The 20,704-nt window shown below is 45.8% G+C and overlaps 1 protein-coding gene across 3 annotated transcripts in view; it reads left to right on the top strand.

The window, feature by feature from the left end:
* PABPC1L (poly(A) binding protein cytoplasmic 1 like) overlaps window positions 1-20,463 on the top strand; it is a 33,819-nt gene extending 13,356 nt beyond the window's left edge. For 2 of the 3 annotated variants that reach the window (XM_048497019.1, XM_048497018.1), the window contains 10 exons: window positions 147-284; window positions 649-744; window positions 4,207-4,473; window positions 5,308-5,398; window positions 5,634-5,747; window positions 7,087-7,226; window positions 9,059-9,152; window positions 15,857-15,987; window positions 18,541-18,629; window positions 19,977-20,463. In XM_048497019.1, the coding sequence (XP_048352976.1) occupies window positions 147-284; window positions 649-744; window positions 4,207-4,473; window positions 5,308-5,398; window positions 5,634-5,747; window positions 7,087-7,226; window positions 9,059-9,152; window positions 15,857-15,987; window positions 18,541-18,624 (1,155 nt within the window). In that variant the 3' untranslated portion in view covers window positions 18,625-18,629; window positions 19,977-20,463. The remainder of the gene's footprint in view (window positions 1-146; window positions 285-648; window positions 745-4,206; window positions 4,474-5,307; window positions 5,399-5,633; window positions 5,748-7,086; window positions 7,227-9,058; window positions 9,153-15,856; window positions 15,988-18,540; window positions 18,630-19,976) is intronic. The other variant, XM_048497020.1, reaches the window with a different exon arrangement.
* The last annotated feature ends 241 nt before the right edge of the window (window positions 20,464-20,704 follow it).

Genomic DNA, 20,704 nt, shown 5'->3' with positions numbered 1-20,704 from the left:
GGCAGGGCACGGTGGGCACCCAGAGAAGGGGTTGTCTCCAGGCACCATTCCCCCACCCCCCATGTGCCTCTGCCTGAGGGGACAGAGCTGAAGCTGCGGCTTCTTCCGGCAGGTGAGCTCCTTCTTGATGCCTTGTCTCTTGACAGGCTGTTGAAGACATGAATGGAAAAGAGATCAATGGACGGATGCTGTATGTGGGCAGAGCCCAGAAGAGGGTGGAGCGTCAGAGTGAACTGAAGCGCAAATTTGAGCAAATCAAACAGGAGAGAGTGAGTCGATATCAGGTAACAGAATTTGCCCAGTGGGTATAGCATTTCTGGGAGATTGTGATGGCCATTATCCATGCCTGCAGCCCTCTCCTGTCCTGCTGGTCCCAGCAGTACCTTGACTATTTGAGCAGAGGACTGACCACGAGTACCAAGCAAAAATGTTAGGTGTGCCACACTTGGAATACGTACCCCTACTCTAATCTCTTGCAGCAAGGAGTCTGAATGATTTGACAAATCCAAAATGTGTTACACAGGGAAGGGTGTTTGACCTTGGGGACGTTTGGCTCCCTTCGTTTGGCTCCCTTCCCTCACTAGGATTTCATGTGGATTTCATTAATATGGACACTTAAGTAACCGGCTTTTACCATTTTGCTGTCAGGGAGTGAACTTGTATGTAAAGAATCTGGACGATGGAATTGATGATGAGCGACTTAGGAAGGAATTCTCCCCCTATGGAACCATCACTAGTGCAAAGGTGAGATATACCTACAGCAGGCAGCCTTTGTGCCATCTAATATGGGAAATAAGGCCTAAAAGTTCTCTGTACTATTTCAGATTGTGTGGGGTGGAAAGGTATTTTATATTTGCTTTTAGGCTGCAGACAAGAATATTGTAAGCTACTCTGGGTCTCCATTAGGGGAGAAAGGCAAGATATAAATGAAATATAATAAATTAATCCTAGCTTTTTATGTGCAGGGATTTTTTTAAATTCTAGTACAGAGTCCCATGAGGCCCTACCTGGTCTGAAATGGTGCATTCTGGAAAAAGATTTATCGTCTTTCCTATTTGTACCAATTGAGTCTTCAGGTGCTTCAGAACTTGCCATTCTCTCTTCCCTTCTCACTCAATTCAGCCTGCAATTGAACCTATGAAGTTACCTTGTACTGTCAGATCACTGGTCCATCTAACTCAGGGGTAGGGAACCTGCGGCTCTCCAGATGTTCAGGAACTACAATTCCCATCAGCCCCTACCAGCATGGCCAATCTAGCTTATTGTACACTGTCTGACTGGCAGTGCCTTCGGTAGAGGTCAATCCCAGCCATGCCCCATGAGATCTTTCTGGATACGTAATGTGTGGTCTATACAGAATCATGGATTGTTAGGTCTCAATCCTTGAAAACAGCAAACGGACTCTAGACGATGGTCAGCAATGTTTATTGAAAAGGTAATGTAGCACCCAGCTTGCAAGAAGCAAGTTCTGTCAGACCTGGCTTTTGCACTCCTCCTTATTGAGAACTAATCCTCCCTCCTGTTTCCCAAAGAATATGAGAAATAATTACATCGGAGCCTGGAGGCCCCAAGGTTGGTGACAGAAAGAGATAATACCACCTGGCCATCTGCCCTCACATCGCAATGGAAATACTCTGCTTCTCATGGGAGTAAAAGGTGTCAGGAATAAGCCTTGTTTGTCTATCAGGCGTGAGAAAGACTGAAAGGAAGAACAAAACAGGAATGTTCCATTAACAGAGTGGTTACATCTAACAGGCAGAGTACATATATCTCAAAGCAGTTACATTGACAGGACAGCACCTCAATCACCCAGATACAATCACAGTCTGCATTTATATGGCCTTGCTCTGGAATCAGGAATGCATCTCAATCATTAGGTGCCATTGCTGACACCCATATGGGACATGGTGTGTAGCCTTCTTCAAAGGCCTGAATTCAAGACTTACAGGTAGGGTTTCCAGAGAACATGGCTGTTTGGGATGGCCTCACATCCCTGTGAGCTTCTTCTCTTCATCGAAATCATCAGGAATATCTCAACCCAAAGTTGGCAACTCAACTTTCAGTTCAGGAGAGTCGGCTGCGGGACTTCAATTTTTCTTTTTCTTTTTTCTTTTGCTGAAAACTTAGAGAAACAAGGTGGAGACGGCCTTGATTGTTTAGTGGGGTAGATGTGAGGCTGCTGGCAAATTCGACAAGTAACAAATCAGGAAATGGCGAACTGCATAATTTGCCAGACTGTGGCCATTGCTTACTGAAAGCACGTACTCGTGTATGTCTTGTCTACCTTTCTGGTAATACTAGATCAATGCCAGAGGCATATGGCCTGTAGGGACATAGGGTCACCCATGTCCCCAGGCGCATGCCTTTTGGTCACATGGGAGGGTGCCGGGGATGTTTTTTGGGCAAAAGCCAGCCTGCACGGAGGCCAGGGGTGGGGCTTGGGAGTGTGGCCACACCCCCAAGCCATTCTCCCAGCCTCAGTGCAGGCTGATTTTTGAAAACTAGCCTGCATGGAGGCCAGGGTATGTGGCGGCACCCCCGAGCAGGGGGGCTCGGGAGCACCTGGAGAAAGAGTTGTCTCTGGGTGCCATTTCCCCCCAATATGCCTCTGATCAATGCACTTTCAAGTTCTGAGCTGCTGAGGGACAACTATGGGGTAATGCTACTGCCTTCATTCAGTGGTGCAAACCAGCAATTTCAGACTCTGGATTGTGTGGTCTTATGGTGTGATAGCCCCCTTTTGATGACAATGTGCACTTCAAATGAGCAGCTACAGCCTGCTTTTATTCTTGCTTCATTTTGGATTGAAAACAATGACATAAACTGTACAATTAGGACTGCCAACCTAGTGGTGGCACCTTAATATCTCCCATTATTACAATTGATCTCCAGACAATCAAGGTCAGTTCCGGTGGAGAAAAGGGCTGCTGTGGAGGGTGGCTCTGTGGCATTATAGCTGCTGAGGTCCCTCCCCTTCTCTCCCCAGGCTCCATCCACAAAATTTCCAGAGTGTTTCTCAAGCCAAAGCTGGTAGGCTAGGTACAGGGCACTTTCTTAGCCTAGAACTGTGTAAGTCAGTGTGCATATTGAGAAAACTGCTAACTGGTGCCCCCAAAGACGTAGATAATAGGGGGGGGTTTCCTCAGGTTCAACCCCCCCCCCATTACATGTCCGAAGCTCTGCCCCCCATTTGTGGGGTTTTTACATTTTTAATGGGTTTTTTTTTGGTTTTTTGCCTGCAGGGGGCGCTGTTTTTAGGCTAGCAGCACCAAAATTTCAGGGATTTTTTTGGGAGACTCTCTTGATGATACTATCCAGATTTGGTGAGGTTTGGCTCAGGGGGTTCAAAGTTATGGACTCCCAAAGGGGGTGCCCCATCCCCCATTGTTTCTAATGGGAGCTAATAGAAGATGGGGGCCATAACTTTGGACCCCCTGAACCAAACTTCACCAAACCTGTGTGGTATCATCAGGAGAATCTCCTAAATATACCCTGAAAGTTTGGTGCTGCTAGCTTAACAATTGCACCCCTGACAGCAGGCACCCCCCAAATTTCCCCAGATTCTCCTTTTAAATCCACCCCCTTTGGCACGGATTTAAAGGGAGAATCTGAGGTCCCCAGTTTAAACATTGAAAGTGATGCTGTTTCAGGGTGGGGGATAATCCACCACAAAACAGCATTACTTTCAATGTTGTTTTAACTGGGGATCCCAGATTCTCCCTTTAAGGTGGATTTAAAAGAAGAATCTGGGCTCCCTAGTTTAAACACCATTGAAAGTGATGCTATTTGGGGGTGGATTCCAGCATCACAACGCCCGCCCATGGGGGGTGTGGGTGCAAAACTCAGATTTTGCATCGGGATCCATTTTCCCTAGCTATGCCTCTGCCCAGAGTGGAGGGCAGAAGGAACTGCCGGCTGCTGGCTGGGAGCCCAGCTGGTGGGGGGGAGCGGGGCAGGGGAGTCTGCCGTCCCTGGCATCAGAGCTGCTTTTATAAGCACTGAGGCGGGGGAGGGGTCTTGGGGAGGTATGGCCCCACCTCCCAGGGTTGGGGGGCGTGGCCACACCCCAAACCCCACCTCATAAAAAAATCTATACCTACGTCCCTGGGTGACCCCCATTCCCTTGCTGTCTGTGTCTCCCTGCGTGTGCCCGGCAGATGGGAATATCATGCACTAAGTGGACTTTGTTCTGGTTTTCAATTTTAGGTGATGACCGAGGGTGGACACAGCAAGGGTTTTGGGTTTGTATGTTTTTCCTCCCCAGAAGAGGCTACAAAGGCGGTGACTGAAATGAACGGCCGGATCGTCTGCACCAAGCCTTTGTATGTTGCCCTTGCTCAAAGGAAAGAGGAAAGGAAAGCTATTCTCACCAACCAATACATGCAGAGGCTGGCCACCATGAGGGCCATGCCTGGGCCACTCTTCTGCTCCTTCCAGCCTCCAGCAGGCTACTTCCTGCCTTCCATTCCACAGGTGAGTTCCGTCTGATGGCTGCAGGATGTGTGGTACCAGTTTTATTCTCATAATAACCACCCTGTGAAATAGGCTAGCTCAGGAGTAACTGGCCCAGGAACACCTGACAAACATCCTGGCTGAGTAGCGCTTTGAAGCTGGGGTTCCATATTATAAGCCAGTGATGGCGAACCTTTTCGAGACCGAGTGTCCAAATTGCAACCCAAATTGCAACTTGTTTATCACAAAATGCCAACATGGCAATTTAACCTGAATATTGAAGTTTTAGTTTAGAAAAAAGCGGTTGGCTCCAAGGCAGACGTTAGGAGTAAGCTTGGTGGTACTCAGTGGCTTTGCTTTGAAGCAACCGTGCAACTCTTCCAATAGGTGAATTATGATCCTAGGAGGGTTTACTCAGAAGCAACCCCCATTGCCAGCACCCGAGCTTACTCCCAGGGAAAGGATCATGCTTTAGTTCTTTTCATGAAAATCAGTGGGGTTAATAGCGCTTAACAGGGTTACCTGCACTGCTTCCCCAAAACTAGGTCTTAGGTTTAATGCTAATAATCAAGCCCAGTGGCCCAGGCCAGCCTAGATGTGGGGGGGGGGGGGCACTCTGTTTGCGCGTGCCCACAGAGAGGGCTCTGAGTGCCACCTCTGGCACCTGTGCCATAGGTTCGCCACCACTGTTATATGCTGATTCTTTAACCACTGCATCAAGATGGCTCTTACCAGCTGACTAGTGAGCCCAATCCTTCACTCCAGTCAATGCACAGTGCTGTCTGTGAGAACAGCCATCTTCTTAGGTTTATCTACAAGTCTGTGCAACCAACATTCCTTCTGTTTTTTTTGTAGCCACAAACCAGAACGACCTTCTACAATCCCAGCCCGGTTGCCCCTGTCCGACCTGCCCCCCGGTGGAATGCACAGCCCTCGAGGCCTCCGTGTGAGTTAGAAATGTGGTTGTGTGGGCATGTGTGTGACTGTGGAAATGATAAGGCTGTTCTTGGTACACAGCTGTCTTATGTTGGTGGATTCTTCCTCAAAGTGGAATTAAAACCTTGCTGCACTGAGGAAGGCAGTTGAGCCTTGCGCTGCTTAGGCGTGTGGAGCAACACAACTACTATATCCATGAGCTTCTGGATGAAGGCACTTAATGTCTTTCTCATCCTGTCACACAGCCACCCCCATCCTGAGGAATAGCGCACCTCCAAGGCGCATGCTGTCTAACATCAGCACCATGAGGCAAGCGTCTACTCAAGCTCCCCGGGTACCACACCATGCTCAGAGAGTGGGTGAGTAAGGAAATGCTGACAGCTTGGCCATAATGGAGAATGTGAAAAGAGGCATGTGCTGATTCTGTTGCCTCCTTTCATCGAACATACTTGGTATCATGTTCTCATATGGATATCTTTAGAAAGGCACCGGGAAATTCAGGGGAAGCAACTACAGGCTGCCCTGATGTATACAAGTAGTTTACTTTTTTATGATAAAAGAATCTGTTGACTGCAGGTCAAAGGCTGATCCAGTTTTGAAGTCAAATGCATTGTTAACAACCTGTTAACTAGTTGGTTAGTTCCTTAACTCTGGACAGAGCTGTGCACATAAAAGAGGCCAATATGATGTGAGCCGCTGAGTTTTTGGGGATAAGGTGCATGGGCTGCAACTGAGGATGAAGGGAAGACAGACAAAACTTGCTCTGCTGTTTTTTCCTTTAGAGAGTGTGAGATGCTCAAAGTGTCCCTGTGTGTTTTTTTTTTATTTTGCTCATATGTATGAATGGAGTGGCAGCATGGTATAGTGGTTAAATGTAGTGGACTCTAATCAGGAGAACCAGGTTTGATTCCCTGCTCCTACACATGAAGTCTGCTGGGTGACCTTGGGCTAGTCGCAGTTCTCTCAGAACTCTTTCAGACCCACTTACCTCATACTTTGCCTGTTGTGGGGAGAGGAAAGGAAGGTAATGATAAACTGCTTTGAGATTCCTTAAAGATCGAGAAAAGCGGGATATGAAAACCAAATCTTATTCTTCCACTTGAACTTTGGGCAATGGGAGTCTTGGAGTAACGTTAATTAGCACCGGTTCACATGTGTTGGATCTGGGGTCCCCATGCTATATAATAGTCACATGTGAGTTCTGGGTTTACATCATTCCTGAGGGTGCAGTTTCCATTCAGATTGTGACCCTGACACAAATGGAGAAGGGGATTTCTGCCTTCTCTCCTTTACTGTTTCCCTTTTTGGAAATGCTCCCAGAAGTGCTATTTGACTTGTTGGGGAAACATGAGTTCCCTGCATGGGCCAAGTAAGGGCAGCTTCAGGCCAGGAAAACTTTTTTTCTGAACATCTGAATCTGTAACTCTCATCTGACTGCTATAGAAGGTGGAGACCCCCAACCCAATCTGTGTTTTCTATTGTGTGTGAATTATGTTAACAGCTACTGCTGACACAGTCTTCGTTCATCCTGAGTGGCCTTGGGAAGCCTGGCTGAAGTTTTTTTACATTTCTTGCTTGGCGTCCTTGCTTTTTAGCTTGCAAAAGCGGTGTGCAGCCCTTGGAGCTGAATGCAGATTGCTATTGATAGCATCCGTTCTTTCTGGTCAGCCTTTCAGAATGTTTCTGTTTTCATTCCAGCCAACATAGGAACCCAGACCATTGGTAATCGGGCGCCTTCCTCGCCAACATTCTCTCGGGGTATCTCTCAATACAAGTATAACCCAGCAGTGAGGAATATGCATCCTTTGAACACTGTAACACCTATGCCAATTCAGCAGGTAGTACCCTAGTGCAATACCCTTGCCTTCCCAAGCAGAGCACGTGATGTTACCCCAGGCTGTGTTTTCTCATCACTCAAGAACATGCAAGACTTTTGTGTTGGTACCTTTTAACAAAGAGCCCATGGATCCTTAGGTGAAGCTGTGTGAGCTTTTTGGTCTTTGGCATGGGATTACTTGGAATGTGGAAATCTGTAACAGCTTTGGGATTGCATACCTGTCATATCCTGATGACGCGCTAGGCGTACTAAAGACTGTAGAAGTGTGAAGTACCTTTTCCCCACTGCAGCTGGGGTAAAGGAAGGAGAATCCACATGTGTCCCTGGGAATGTGGGTTTTCTGCAACTTCAGGGCAGAAAAATGGCACAAGGGATGCTGAAACCTCTAGTCACTAGAATCCAGATCCATCGTTGTGTGAAGGTCCCAGAGAAGCTATAACTCACATCTAACTGCTGTACAGGATGGGAACCTTCAAACCCAATCTGTGTATATTTCCTTATGTCCTGGATGTGGGTTATAGCTTTTTAACCATAGCAAAATGGAGATTCAAAGCCATAATACAAGGAATGGCGTTCTGGCATGGGGTACTGGTTAAAACTGGTGGACTTTAATCTGGAGAACCAGGTTTGATTCCCCACCCCTTCCCATAAAGCCAGCTGGGTGACCTTGGACCAGTCACAGTTCTCTCAGACTTTTCTCAAGATATCCATTTGGCTTCCCCTTCCCCTTCCCCTTCCCTTCCCCTTTCCCTTACTATTCCTTCTTATTTTATTTTTTTCCCTTTCCCCTTTTTCCCAAGCCAACGTGAACTGAGTTGTGCATATTGTCTTATCATCACTCCCCTTAGGATACTGTGTTGTAAAGGTGACTTTTATATTATTTTAATGTACTTATGTTTTTACATTGTAAACTGCATTTGTTATGTTTTATAAGACACACGGGAAAGGGAATCTTATAACTTCAATAATAAATAAACGTCAAGCCTTCAAACTGTAAAAAGAAAATATCGAAAGAATTTTGTATAATTAGTTGGGCGACAGACATGATGGCAGGATTAGCCACCATGCTGAATACAGCAGCCAATGGATGTCATTATTATAAATGAAGATTGCTAGGAAAATGAAGTCCTGACATAAGCTATGCTATGCACAAGGAATGGTGATTGTAAGCCACTTTGAGACTGTATTGTCAAAGGCTTTCACGGTTGGATTCAACTGGTTGTTGTGGGTTTTCTGGGCTGTGTGGCCGTGGTCTGGTAGATCTTGTTGGACACAGTGTGTAACAGGCTTTCCCCTGTGATACACCTCTGAAGATGCCAGCCACAGATGCAGGCGAAACATTAGGAACAAGATGAGTCTGCAACCTGCAGCTCTCCAGATGTTCATGGACTACAATTCCCATCAGCCCCTGCCAGCATGGCCAATTGGGAATTGTGCTGATGGGAATTGGAGTCCATGAACATCTGGAGAGCCGCAGGTTGCAGACCCCTGCACCAGACCATGACCACACAGCCCGGAAAATCCACAACAACCGCTTTGAAACTCCTTACAGTTGAGAAAAATGGGTTATAAATCCAAACTCTTCCTCTTCTTGTGTTCTTTTCAGAATCTTTGATGTGTCCAGATTTCCAATTCATGCTAGAGGGCTGCGTGAAGTTAGAAAGGGAACTGCGCATGGACTTGGAAGAAGAGTCACTGAGATCAAAAGCCTCCTCCCTGTTTCCACCAAGGGAATGAGTCCTTTGCTTGAGATCCGCTGAACTAGGACTCCTGTGGAAGTAGAGGTGGTGGTTCCTGGATATGATTCTTTTTTTGTGTGTGGATTCTTCTTAGGTCATAGAGCCAGCTGTTCACATCCATGGACAGGAGCCACTGACAGCATCTATGCTGGCTGCAGCCCCACCTCAGGAGCAGAAGCAGATGCTTGGTGAGTGGAGGGGGTTGTCCTTTATGGCAAGGAGACCAAACATTTTTTTCTGCGAGCTACATCATTTTTCCTCCTGAAGTCTTAAGAGTTGCCAGTCATGAAATGGCAGCTTGGTTGGTGGAGCTGGTCACAAAATGGCACTTTGTGCCAATACGTACAGCCTGATTGTAGCTCCTCAGTCATGTCCTTCTCCAGCTTCTAAGGTGGCATGCCCTTCTCCAGCTTCTAAGACTAAGTCCTGCATTCAGTTGGTGCTGCATTTGATGATGCAGATTGCAAATTGAGCGCTCTGTGTTTGCTTCCTTCATATCTTTGAAAAGCACTGACGTTGCTTGCTTTACTTTTTAAAACTCCAGGCTAGGCAACAGACTATGGTGGGTTGCTCATTGGGTGACTTCTCCCTGGGCTGTAGGATTTGGGGATATTGGAAGGAGAAAGAAGGGTAGGTTGGATTCCTGTTCCATTTTCTGGTTGTCATTTGAGACTGTCAGTTCTCCACTTAGATGTCTCCTGTAACCAGTGTGGATGAGATAAGGCTGTCGGGTAAAGCACTTAGACTACAGGAATCTTCTTCCTGCAGAATCAGTGTGGTGTAGTGGTTAAGAGCAGATGGACTCTCATCTGGAGAACTGGATTTGATTCCCACTCCTGCACATGAGCAGTGGACTCTTAAGCTAGTGGACTCGATTTGTTTCCCCACTTCTACACCCCTGCTGGGTGACCTAGAGTTAGTCACAGTTCTTCAGAACTCTCTCAGCCCTATCTACCTCACAAGGTGTCTGTTGGATGGAGAGGAAGGGAAGATGATTGAAAACTTCTTTGAGACTCGATACAGTTGAGAAAAGCGGGGTATAAATCCAAAACCCTTCTTTTCTCTTCTTTGGAGGTTCATCATCTAGAAGAGGCTGAATGAAACACTCTAAGCCCCATAAAATGATTCACTGTCAGGCTCATTCCGCACGTGCAGAATAATGCACTTTCAAGCTGCTTTCAGTGCTCTTTGAAGCTGTGCGGAATAGCAAAATCCACTTGCAAACAGTTGTGAAAGTGGTTTGAAAACACATTATTTTGCGTGTGCGGAAGGGGCCTTACTTCTTCAATAACTTCAGGAGGCTAGTACTTGCCCTTCAGCATTGGACAAAGATTAGTTTGAAAAGTTTAGATATAAATGTCCTGTGTAAGACGGTCATAAAGTGACCCAGTAACTTTTAAAAATTAAAACATTTATATCTCACTTTTCTACGAGGCTCAAGTCAGCTTACAATAATAGTAAAAAACATTTTCAGTTAAAACCAAAGTAAAATAACAACCCATTGGACTCTTCTGCAACCATATTTATGTCATAGATTTCAAACTAGTTTACTAGTAATTCTCTCTCCTGAGGGACTCATTTTTTGAACTCAAGTTCTGTGAGAGAAGCTAGGAATCTCCTGCAGGGAATATTTTAGGCCCACAGATTACGAGTCCCAGGGTTCTCCATTGCTGCTAAATTATAGAACAGATGTAAATATGCTTTGTAGATATTCCCTTTGTCTATTAATTGTCTTCACTTGAAGGTCATGGTGCCCTGCTAACCTTTAACTGGGTCAAAGAAATGAGCTGAGCTGTCAGATCTCCTGGTGTATTTTAAAGGTAGATTCTGAGCGTTCTTGGCCTCTGATCAGAAGAGTGCAGGGACCCTGCGTGGTTTTGCATATTGAAACCATCCTCCATGGGCTGTTACTAGTCCTACAGAGGAAAAAAGGCATCCACCTGTCCCACCACGGGGCTGGTAGCAGCATGGAGGGAAGGGGAGCAATTTTGACGGGCAGAATCATGCCGGGATGGATTTACTCCTTTTTACTTTTCCCACCCCACACATTTGAATTTTACATTTAAAAAGCACTTTGGGAGTATCTGACGAATCTTAGCAGCTTGTGTATTTTAACCCTTCATCTGCCATTTGGTGCCCTTGTCTTTGCTGCTGTTTGGGAAATGTTGACTATCTTTTGCAACAGCCAGAAGTTTGGCAAATCATTCTGAATGCTTATTCGCTTTATTCTGTTCTACAGTGAGTGGCGTTCAGACTTGTCAGCAGACAACTAATCAAAGCATCTCTCCCTAGCAACTGTTTTGGGACATGGCAGCAGGGATCTCTCAGCATGCTCAGGTTTCATGGGGAGGCCTGTTCTCCCCGCTGACTGAACAGCTGGTGTCTTCCTATGAGCTGATGAAGCTAAACTGTGTCATGGAGCTGATGAAGTTAAACTGAATTCAGACTTAGCTAGATTATTAAAAGGAGGGCATACAGAGAGGCCCTTTCCGTGCTGTCATTTGTCTTGGATACTTAGTAACCGCCTCCCTCAAGAGTTTAAACAAATACTCTTAGTCCTTAGGAACGTTTTGCTTCATCAGCACAGTCTAGATGGCTGTGAACTAAGGCATTCCTACTTCAACCCCTGTTTGGTTCACATTGTCAGAATGGTTAAGGAAGGTGGAATCTTATTTTGAGAGCAGAGCATGGCGACCAATCACAGTTAAGAGTGTTGGAATGCCAGTGTAGTCGAGTAGGCGTGCTTTGGGTTTGAAGGTGGGAGACCTGAGAACAACATAAGAAAAGCCCTGCTGGTTCAGACAAGTGGTCCATCCATTCCAGCAACCTCCACCACAGTGGCGAACCAGTTGCCCTGGAGGACCAACAACATGGCATAGAGGTCGAGACCTTCCTAGATGTTGCTTCATAGCTCAGGCGTTAAGAGATTTGCTGCCCCTGATTATGGAGGTTCCCTTTCATCACCACGGCTAGCAGCCTGCTCTTCCACAAGTTTGCCCCACTCATTTTCAAGTCATCTAAGATTGTGGCCATTGCTATGATTGTGGCCATACATCCACTGGCAATGAATTCCACAATTTAGCTACTTGTTCAGTAAAAAAGCATTTCCTTTGTCCTAAATCAGGGGTAGGGAACCTGCGGCTCTCCAGATGTTCAGGAACTACAATTCCCATCAGCCCCTACCAGCATGGCCAATTGGCCATGCTGACAGAGGCTGATGGGAATTGTAGTTCCTGAACATCTGGAGAGCCGCAGGTTCCCTACCCCTGTCCTAAATTGATCACCAATCAACGTTATTGGGTTTCCTATATTATGTATGTATCATAATTCCTTGTATTATGGCTTTGAATCTCCATTTTGTTATGGTTAATATGTTATGAGACCTTGGACTGCATAATTATTTCTCAACCTTTTCCCTCATTTGTAGTACGGGAATAATTATTTCTTCTTGTCAGAATGGTTGTTTGGAAAGGTAACAGTTAATAGTGGTATATAAGTTCTCACAGTGTGTCATTAAGCAAATTGCCGCTTCAGATCTATAGTGAGGTGCATCCAAACAAGCCAGTTTGATATTTCGCTGGAAATACTGCCAGGCGTTTGTGCCATCAACCTTTGGTCAGGTGCCCTGCCCAAGCGGTGATAAGCATTGGGTTTCGTAGGGTGAAAATTAGAGACGCCAAACTGGTAGATGTCTGTGATGACAACTCCAGTTTGAAACAGCAAGGAAGTGGGGCTCATCTGGATTGAGGTTTGAAGAGTGTCCTCTTGTGTGTGTGTGTGTGTGAGTGAAGTGTTGTCCGGTCCAAGGCTCCAATTTAATCCTCACTCTATTCAAAAGCTGCAATTGCAGATCTTCTGCCTGGATCTCAGTGCCTTGTTTAGCAGGTACTAATTTTCATACTTTTTTTTTCTAATTTGCATGTCACTATCTTGCTGCGTTACAAAACAACGCCCCTACCAGTTATACAAGCCTCTTTTAAAACCCAGTTTTACGAAGTTGTATGCCTTCATGAGAGGAGACATTGCTATGTATCCGACTGGGGATGATGATGGGAGAATTCTGTTCTATTACACAAATTCAGTTTTTTTCCAAAGTATCTTTAGATGTCTGAAGCGTCTCCATCCCTGCTTGCCCAAATTGTTGGGATTTGTAGGGCTGCCCCAATTCTCTGCCAGGGATGTTAGTGCCTTTTACAACAGATCAACCCAGGACCCCAATCCAGAGAGGAGGAAGGGCCTCTGTAATACAGAAAGGAAGAGGGGTTCTAACAACATGATTGCATGAGCTTGACCAAGAATTAGAAATTGCTTGTTCTAGGCTGCATGCTTGATCTTGGGGATGGGATGCTGAAAGGAACAGTTAAATTCTTGCATTGTACCCACAGTCTTTGAAATATTTTGCTTCTGATATAGGTCAGCAGCATGCTGGTTGCAACAAGCGGCGGCTGTTATCTGATTTCATCCTGCAATCTTGGCTGCTTTCCACTTTTGCCCTTTGCTGCATGCTTCCACTCTGCATTGCTGAATCTCCCAGATCCACTGCCCCCTACCCCCACCCCCTTTTAATAATCCTGTAAGACAAAACCCAAGCACTGCAGGGATGGACGACAGCAATTCAAGCTGTTGTGTTTGTTTTGACCTTTTCAATCCCTTTTTAGTAGAATGAAAGCAAAGGAGGGGAGAAAGAAATCCTGACTGTTACAATTAACGTTGGGAAGATGAATTATTCCCTGAGAATGCTAGAATTGGTCGCCCAGTTATTTTTTGACAAAGAAGAGAAAAGGAAGAGGACATTTTTGCATACTGATTGCAAATAGAGGATACTTATGAAATTAATTGCTACAAGGTGTGGCAGTGCTTAGAGAGAGCTTGGGTCACTTTAAGACAAGTTAGATTTATTAACAGCAGTTGGCTACAATCACGCTAAATGGTGCCTTCATATTTAGAGGCAGTAGATCTCTGGGCGTTTCCCCACTTACCTTTGCTGCCCTTTGCTGTGCTCTACTCTCAGCGCGTGGCATCTCTGGCACGCGCCCGGGCATCCCCTAACGGTTCACGCTCTGCTAGCGAGGGTCATCAATACTGCGCTGTTCGTTTCGAGGAGCGCCAGGGATGCCACGCGCTGAGGGGGCGCGAGAACGGCAGCGTCGGGGCGGCTGCGTTGTCGCCGCCCCTGTAGTGGGGAGTGCCGGGGGACCCCACGCTACTTGAGGAGAGTAGCGTGGGGCTTAAGGTAAGTGGGGAAAGGGCTCCTGTTTTCTTTAGTGTTGGGAGCAAATAGCAAAGGAGGCTGATCACTGGTATGATTGTATCTTCACTGTGAGTTTTCAGCTGACCACTTGTAGGAAGGAGAACACTGATTTGATCTGATCCTTTGAGACTGATGTTCTTAATATGCTTTATCTCTGTGAACAGTGAAAATGTGCTCCAGCTATTTGGGCCAGAGTGCCTTGGGAAAATGCTTCACATTGTGTGCCTTATGGCAATAGTAAAATATTTTTGGAAGAAACTTAGACATCATCTTGCTCAGGTTAGCGATGGAATGCAGGCCGGGAAGCAGTAACAATGCCTGTTGATACTTGAATATCTTCAGGTTTTTCAGGAAGGCCCTGAGACTTGGGAGGAGTATGAACAAAGCTCAGGGTGTGTCTGAACCAGCTCTGGACAGCCGTAGCAGTTATGTTGGGTGGTATCTGATACATCCATGATGATAGTAGTTTTCCTGGGCATCCTCACCAACTTGCATGATTTTGAAAAAAACTCCTTAGTCTTTAGGAACATCTGAAATGTTGCTTACATAGTTGTGGAAGGTCTCATATAGCGTTCTCCTCCACCCCCCGCTCCAAATAAGTAGGAAGGGGGAACTGGTTCCTTTCTTCACTTAGCATTTGTAAGCATTTATTTTCCATCTGCTTGCGAAGAACTTCTTTTGTATGCTCTCTGACCTCCTTTCTCTCTTTCCAATTGGAACTGAGATGCATGCTCTGGAGTTGTGCTACTGCTGAATCATCTAATACAGCAGCTGCCTGGAGAGTTGGATCTCCCTTTGGAGATTGTAAGAGTTCTTCACCTAACTCCTGATCTGACAACATATTATGTTCCCTGACTACAACTATCACGTCAGAGGAGCGTTATGTGGAAAAGTGTTTTATAGAACAAATGATTTAACATACGAAGAGCCCTCCTGGATCAGACCAGTGGTCCATCTAGTCCAGCATTCTGTCTCACCCAGTGGCCAGCCAGTTCCTCTGGAGATCCAGCAACAGGGCTGAAGCCTTTCCCTGATGCTGCCTCCTGACACTGGTGTTTAGAAGTTTACTGCCTTTAAATGTGGAGATTCCCTTCAGTCACCATGGCCAGTAGCTGCTGATAGAACCATCCTCCATGACTTTGTCTAATCCCCTGTCTATGTGATGAGGTGCCATAAGCAAGACTGAAAACCACAGGGTGTAGAGCACAGGTGTCAAACTCGTGGCCCTCCAGATGATGCTGGCAGGGGATGATGGGAACTGTAGTCCATAACATCTGGAGGGCCACGAGTGACACCTATGGTGTAGAGGAAGAACAGAGAGATCTAGGGGTGTCAGTGTCATGACCCCATATAAGACTATTGGATCATGAGCCAAAATTAATGTCAGTGCCATCTCAAAGGCAGTTTAATGGGGTGCCTTTCTGCAGCAATCTATGTACCTCCTTCCTTAGTTGCGATGCTTGCTGATGCTCAGGAGCAATAACTGAGTCATTGGGAAGAATGAGAATCTTGTTTTCTAGGCTGATATCATGCGAGAGCTGAAAGATGGGGTTGCTGCCTCTTCTGCTAGGGTTTAAAAAGTAAAGGCCATGAATGTGTCCATGAATGTGACAGCTTTGTTGTCCTTTTTGTTATGCACAGGTGAACGTCTCTACCCCCTGATTCAATCAATGCACCCCTCACTGGCTGGGAAGATCACAGGCATGCTTTTGGAGATAGATAATTCTGAGCTGTTGCTTTTGCTGGAGTCGCCGGAATCCCTGCACTGTAAGGTACTGGAGAATTGTGTCCAGAATCAGTAGTGGGATTCAGCAGGTTCGCACCGCTTTGGCAGAACCAGTTGTTAAAATGGTGCTTGTATACAACCAGTTGTTAAATTATTTGAATCCCACCACTGTCCAGAATCCCCCAACTTCTTTGACATTTGGTTTTGATTCCTGCCTTTCTTTGGAGCTCTTGGTGATATATGTACTCTCCCTCCCTTGTCATCATCACATCCATAAGAGGTAAGTTTGGTTTAGAAAGAATGATCAAAGATCACCCGGTGAGATTTATGGTGCAGTTGGGATTGAAAGAGGAGCCCCATGATGTAGAGTGGGGAGCTGCAGTACTGCAGTCAAAGCTGTACTCACAACCTGAGTTACACACTTTATTTTAGCCAAAAGAAGAAGAAGAGTTGGATTTATATCCCCCCTTTCTCTCCTGCAAGGAGACCCAGTGGCTTACAAACTCCTTTCCCTTCCCCCCCCCCCCCAACAACAAACACCCCGTGAAGTGGGTGGGGCTGAGAGAGCTGCAAAGAACTGTGACTAGTCCAAGGTCACCCAGCTGGCGTGTGTGGGAGTGTACAGGCCAATCTGAATTCCCCAAATAAGCCTCCACAGCTCAGGTGGCAGAGCGAGGAATCAGACCCAGTTCCTCCAGATTAGCGTATACCTGCTCTTAACCACTATGCCACAAGAAGTCTGCAGAAATATAATCTGGAGAGTGCTTGGCAAGCAAGTTGTAAAAATTCTGGTTTAAAAAATGGATTGTGGGGGATAGAATGTGTGGTTAAAAATGAGCTATTCTTGGACAGCGTGTAAAATTGGCAGTGCAGCAGCATTTACCTTGATAATTTATTTTTATTTTTTATGTTTGTTTATATATACCTCATCCTTCCTGGCCTACACAGGCCTCCGGGAGGTTTACATACATAACTAAAATCCCTATATTACAATATAAAACACTGAAATCTAAAATCCACACAGAAGGGAACTTGTTCAGTATCTGAAGCTTAGCAATATGCTTCAACTGCCATCCTGATATAGTCCCTTTGTTAAAAGTACTGGGGTGGGGGGGGGTGGAGAGAAGGGGGTGCACAGTTTAAAATGTGCAAGTTGGAAATCGAGAGGCCAGCAAGAGGAAACATATTAGACTGATAGCCTCAACCGAAAGCCCAATGGAACATCTGTGTCTTATGGACTCTATGGAGCTGATTAAGGTCCCACAGGGCCCTGGCGTCAAAGAGAGTTCCATCAGGCTGGGGCCAGGATCGAAAAGGTCCTGACTCTGGTTGAGGCTAACTTAATGTCCTTGTGGCCAGGCATCCTCCATGGGCAATTACCTTCAAATTTGATGATAAAGCTCTCCAAAGACAGTTTAACAGACAGTAAGTCAGCTGTGTTGAGTACAGTTTTTCCCCTTTTTTTCTTCCAAATTGTTTGCAAGAATTTTTCTTTTCCTGATTGGAAAAAAAATTATAAGTAGGCGAAGCAGGGCTGCTTCTGGAAGCATCTGGGATTTTCTTACCCTTCAACTTGAGAAAGATTTCCATGTACTCTGGAGGCTTCTGTGATGCCTTCTGATTGCCTGGGCCTATGAACAATTATGTCACTGGATCTGGATGGATGAAACAACTCCTTCCAGCTCTTCTAAGCGAGCGTGACTTACTCTGATAGCTTACAGCGAGACTGCATTTTTTAATATTCTTTCTTTCCCAGCTTTGAGAATTCCTTCCTGTTAAACTGATAGATTTGAGTCCAGAAGCACTTTTGAGACCAACAGGATTTTTGAGGTAGAAGCTTTCGAGAGTCAAAGCTCTCTGGACTCAAATTTGGCTGTTCTACTGAAGTTTTGGACTTATACCCTGCTTTTATCAATTCTAAGGAGTCTTAAAGCGACTTACAAATTCCTTCCCTTCCTGTCCTCACAGCAGACCCCTTGTGAATTCAGTGGAACTGAGAGAGGTCTGAGAGAACTATGACTATCCCAAAGTCACCCAACAGGCTTCATGTGTAGAGCAGGGAAACAAACCTGGTTCACCAGATCAGAGTCCACAACTCGTGTGAAAGAGTGGGGAATCAAAATCAGTTCTCCAGATTAGTGTCCGCAGGCTCTTAACCACTATACCACTGCAGACCAACACAGCTACCTTCTGAAACTTTCCTATTCAAAACGCTATATAGATAGGAAGCTAACACAGCAGAAAGGGACGCTGTGCCCCACTATCTTTGCTTGCTGTCTTAGTTTTCTGTTGGTAGGTTGGGTTCGACATGGCAAAGCACTCCGGAATGTGGCTCTTCACAAATGCCCACCTGCATTCTGAAGAGAAGTAGTCCAGTTCTGCTATTGCATTCTACTCCATGCATTAATCAGCCCTAAACCCTGGATCCCCAAATGGCTTAACGAATGGTTCTCTTTTGCCTTTTGCTTTTGGGGGAGAGTGACACCACTAGGGTTGCTACATTGGCTATGGCTTTCCAGGGTGTCTCTGAACCATTCATGCAGGTACATCATACATCAGGGTTTTAGTAAACAACCATGTTGGTTTTTGCTTTCCTTAGATCGAAGAAGCAGTCACTGTCTTGCAAGCACACCAGATCTCTGAATCCACCCATAAGAGCAGCTCAGCAGCCTTTCTCCAGTGATCAAGGTGGGTATGATGAACTAGAGGGACATAAAACATTGGGTCCCTTTCTAGCTACAGTATGGAAGCCCCATAAGACCGGTTGATTAGGCTTAACTGAAATACCTTTAGACTGATTTCAGCAGGAGGCACAGATCAAAATTTATGTTTCTATATTGTGAACAATTGAGAGAAACATACAAGATGCACGCCTTGTGGGTGTCATAATAGCGGAACAATCAGAGGTATTTAATTTCTGTGGGAGCTGGGGAAGAGACCTGGAGAAGTGGAATCTAGCTTGTCAGTGGCAGCTTTGGCTTTTGTGACTGGCAAAGAAAGCCAAATGTTGACAAAACTCCCAACACGTATTACTGTGTGATTCAGTAGGAATGGATGGTGGTACAAGGCGAAGAGGAGGGCTGTGTCCAAGAAGGGTAAATCACACCTTATCTGAAATGCTGATTTGGCTTTTTAATTGGCAACATTTGTTTCAGTAGAGTTATTTTTTAGAATAGGAAAATGTATGGTTAAAAATAAGTAGGCAGTGCCTCCAAAAATGATTGGGCTCCAAACATCCCCGCACCCACCCCTGGATTTTTCTTCCACTATGCTCCGACTTGTACGCATAGGGTTCACTGGCTGTGCCAGGCAACGGGTGCGGGGGGGTGGGGTTGGCATTTGTGCCAGTAGGCTACTTCTGGGGAAAATTGAGACGTTTCAGAGGGTAGCTGATTTCCAGCAATTCTTAGAGCTCCCCTCTGTCATTACCCCATTTTCCCCAGCAGTGATGTAATGGCTCCTGATGCAATGGCTTGCTTTTTATGCTTTTTTCTGCTGATGCTTAGAGCAGCAGCGAGCTATGAGAACTGAGGATGTGGATCCCTGCCCTGGCCAGGGGACTGGCATCAGATCTTGTGAATTTGGTTTTGTGGTTGCCGTCTAGTCTGAATTGCTTCCCATCCCTTTGGCTTACAGCTAGAACTATTAAGAGGAAACAGGAAAATAGTGTCTGTTGGTGGTCTGCAGCTCACAGAGAACCACATATGCTTCCAGCCCACGCACAAGTGCTGCCAGTCCTCTGTGAGTGGCTGTTCCAAGGTGGGAACCACATGCCAGCTGCAAGGCTCACATTCTGAAAATATGGGGCAGCTGCCATATGTCGGACTGGTGCTCAGAAGAGCCATCAGGGCACGTGCCAAATAGCCACGTTTGGTTCCCAAGCCACAGAGTGAGAATCATTGGTGAATATCCAACGGCTAATTTGCCCAATTTTCTTTACTGCCAAGATGACTCCAGAACTCAGGCTTGGTAGATATTTATCTGCGTGTTCTATTTCATTTCTGCGTTTAATAAAGTATATATATTTTGATGCAGGAAAACAGACTGACCCGTTGCACTGTGTCATAAAAGCCAGAAGAGAGAGCAGCAGCAGCAGCCAACCACATCACCAATATGTTATCACTTCCTTCTTGTGTGTACACAGGCCTGGGTCTCAGACAAAACCTAACTCTGTTGTGAATTCTACTTTCATTTGTGCACTTAAGAGCCACTGCAGTTTCTTTTCCTCACTAGCCAATTGTATCTCGGTTTGAAATACACGTGCTTATATATCTCACATGAGTGATGTACTGGCCGTCCTAGTATGGATGTTGGGAGGTTGAAGTGGAGCAAAATCAGTTCTGCTGTAACTGGTGGACAAGAAAACTCTTGGTTCTGTTTGTTCAGAAGTTATTTTCTCAACACGAGTGATTTTTATTACCTTTCATCTTGGGGGGCGGGGGGGAGGTGACGCTGGGCGGCCTGCACTGATTTTTTTTAATTTGTTCCTGTTCACACCATAAAGAACATAAGCTTCACTTCATCAACCTTTTGTGTCCTTTTCTAAAAAGTTTTCACTATCAGTCACTGTATAAAGGGAATTTCCAGCTATGCTGTAGAAGTACCTCTCCTCACTACTTTTCAAATGTTAAGGGGAAGAAACAAGTGTGAAGTGTGCTAAACCCAACTGGCATACCTTTGGCAGCAGATGTAGCCTTAGCAGCAGTTTTCTCGACTGCTTTTCAACCCCTCCCCCCCAATCCCCCCACTGCATTTCTCCACAT

The sequence above is a fragment of the Sphaerodactylus townsendi genome, linkage group LG05 (genome assembly GCF_021028975.2).
Source record: "Sphaerodactylus townsendi isolate TG3544 linkage group LG05, MPM_Stown_v2.3, whole genome shotgun sequence".
Classification (NCBI taxonomy): Eukaryota; Metazoa; Chordata; class Lepidosauria; order Squamata; family Sphaerodactylidae; genus Sphaerodactylus; species Sphaerodactylus townsendi.
This window is presented reverse-complemented; position numbering and strand designations above follow the sequence as displayed.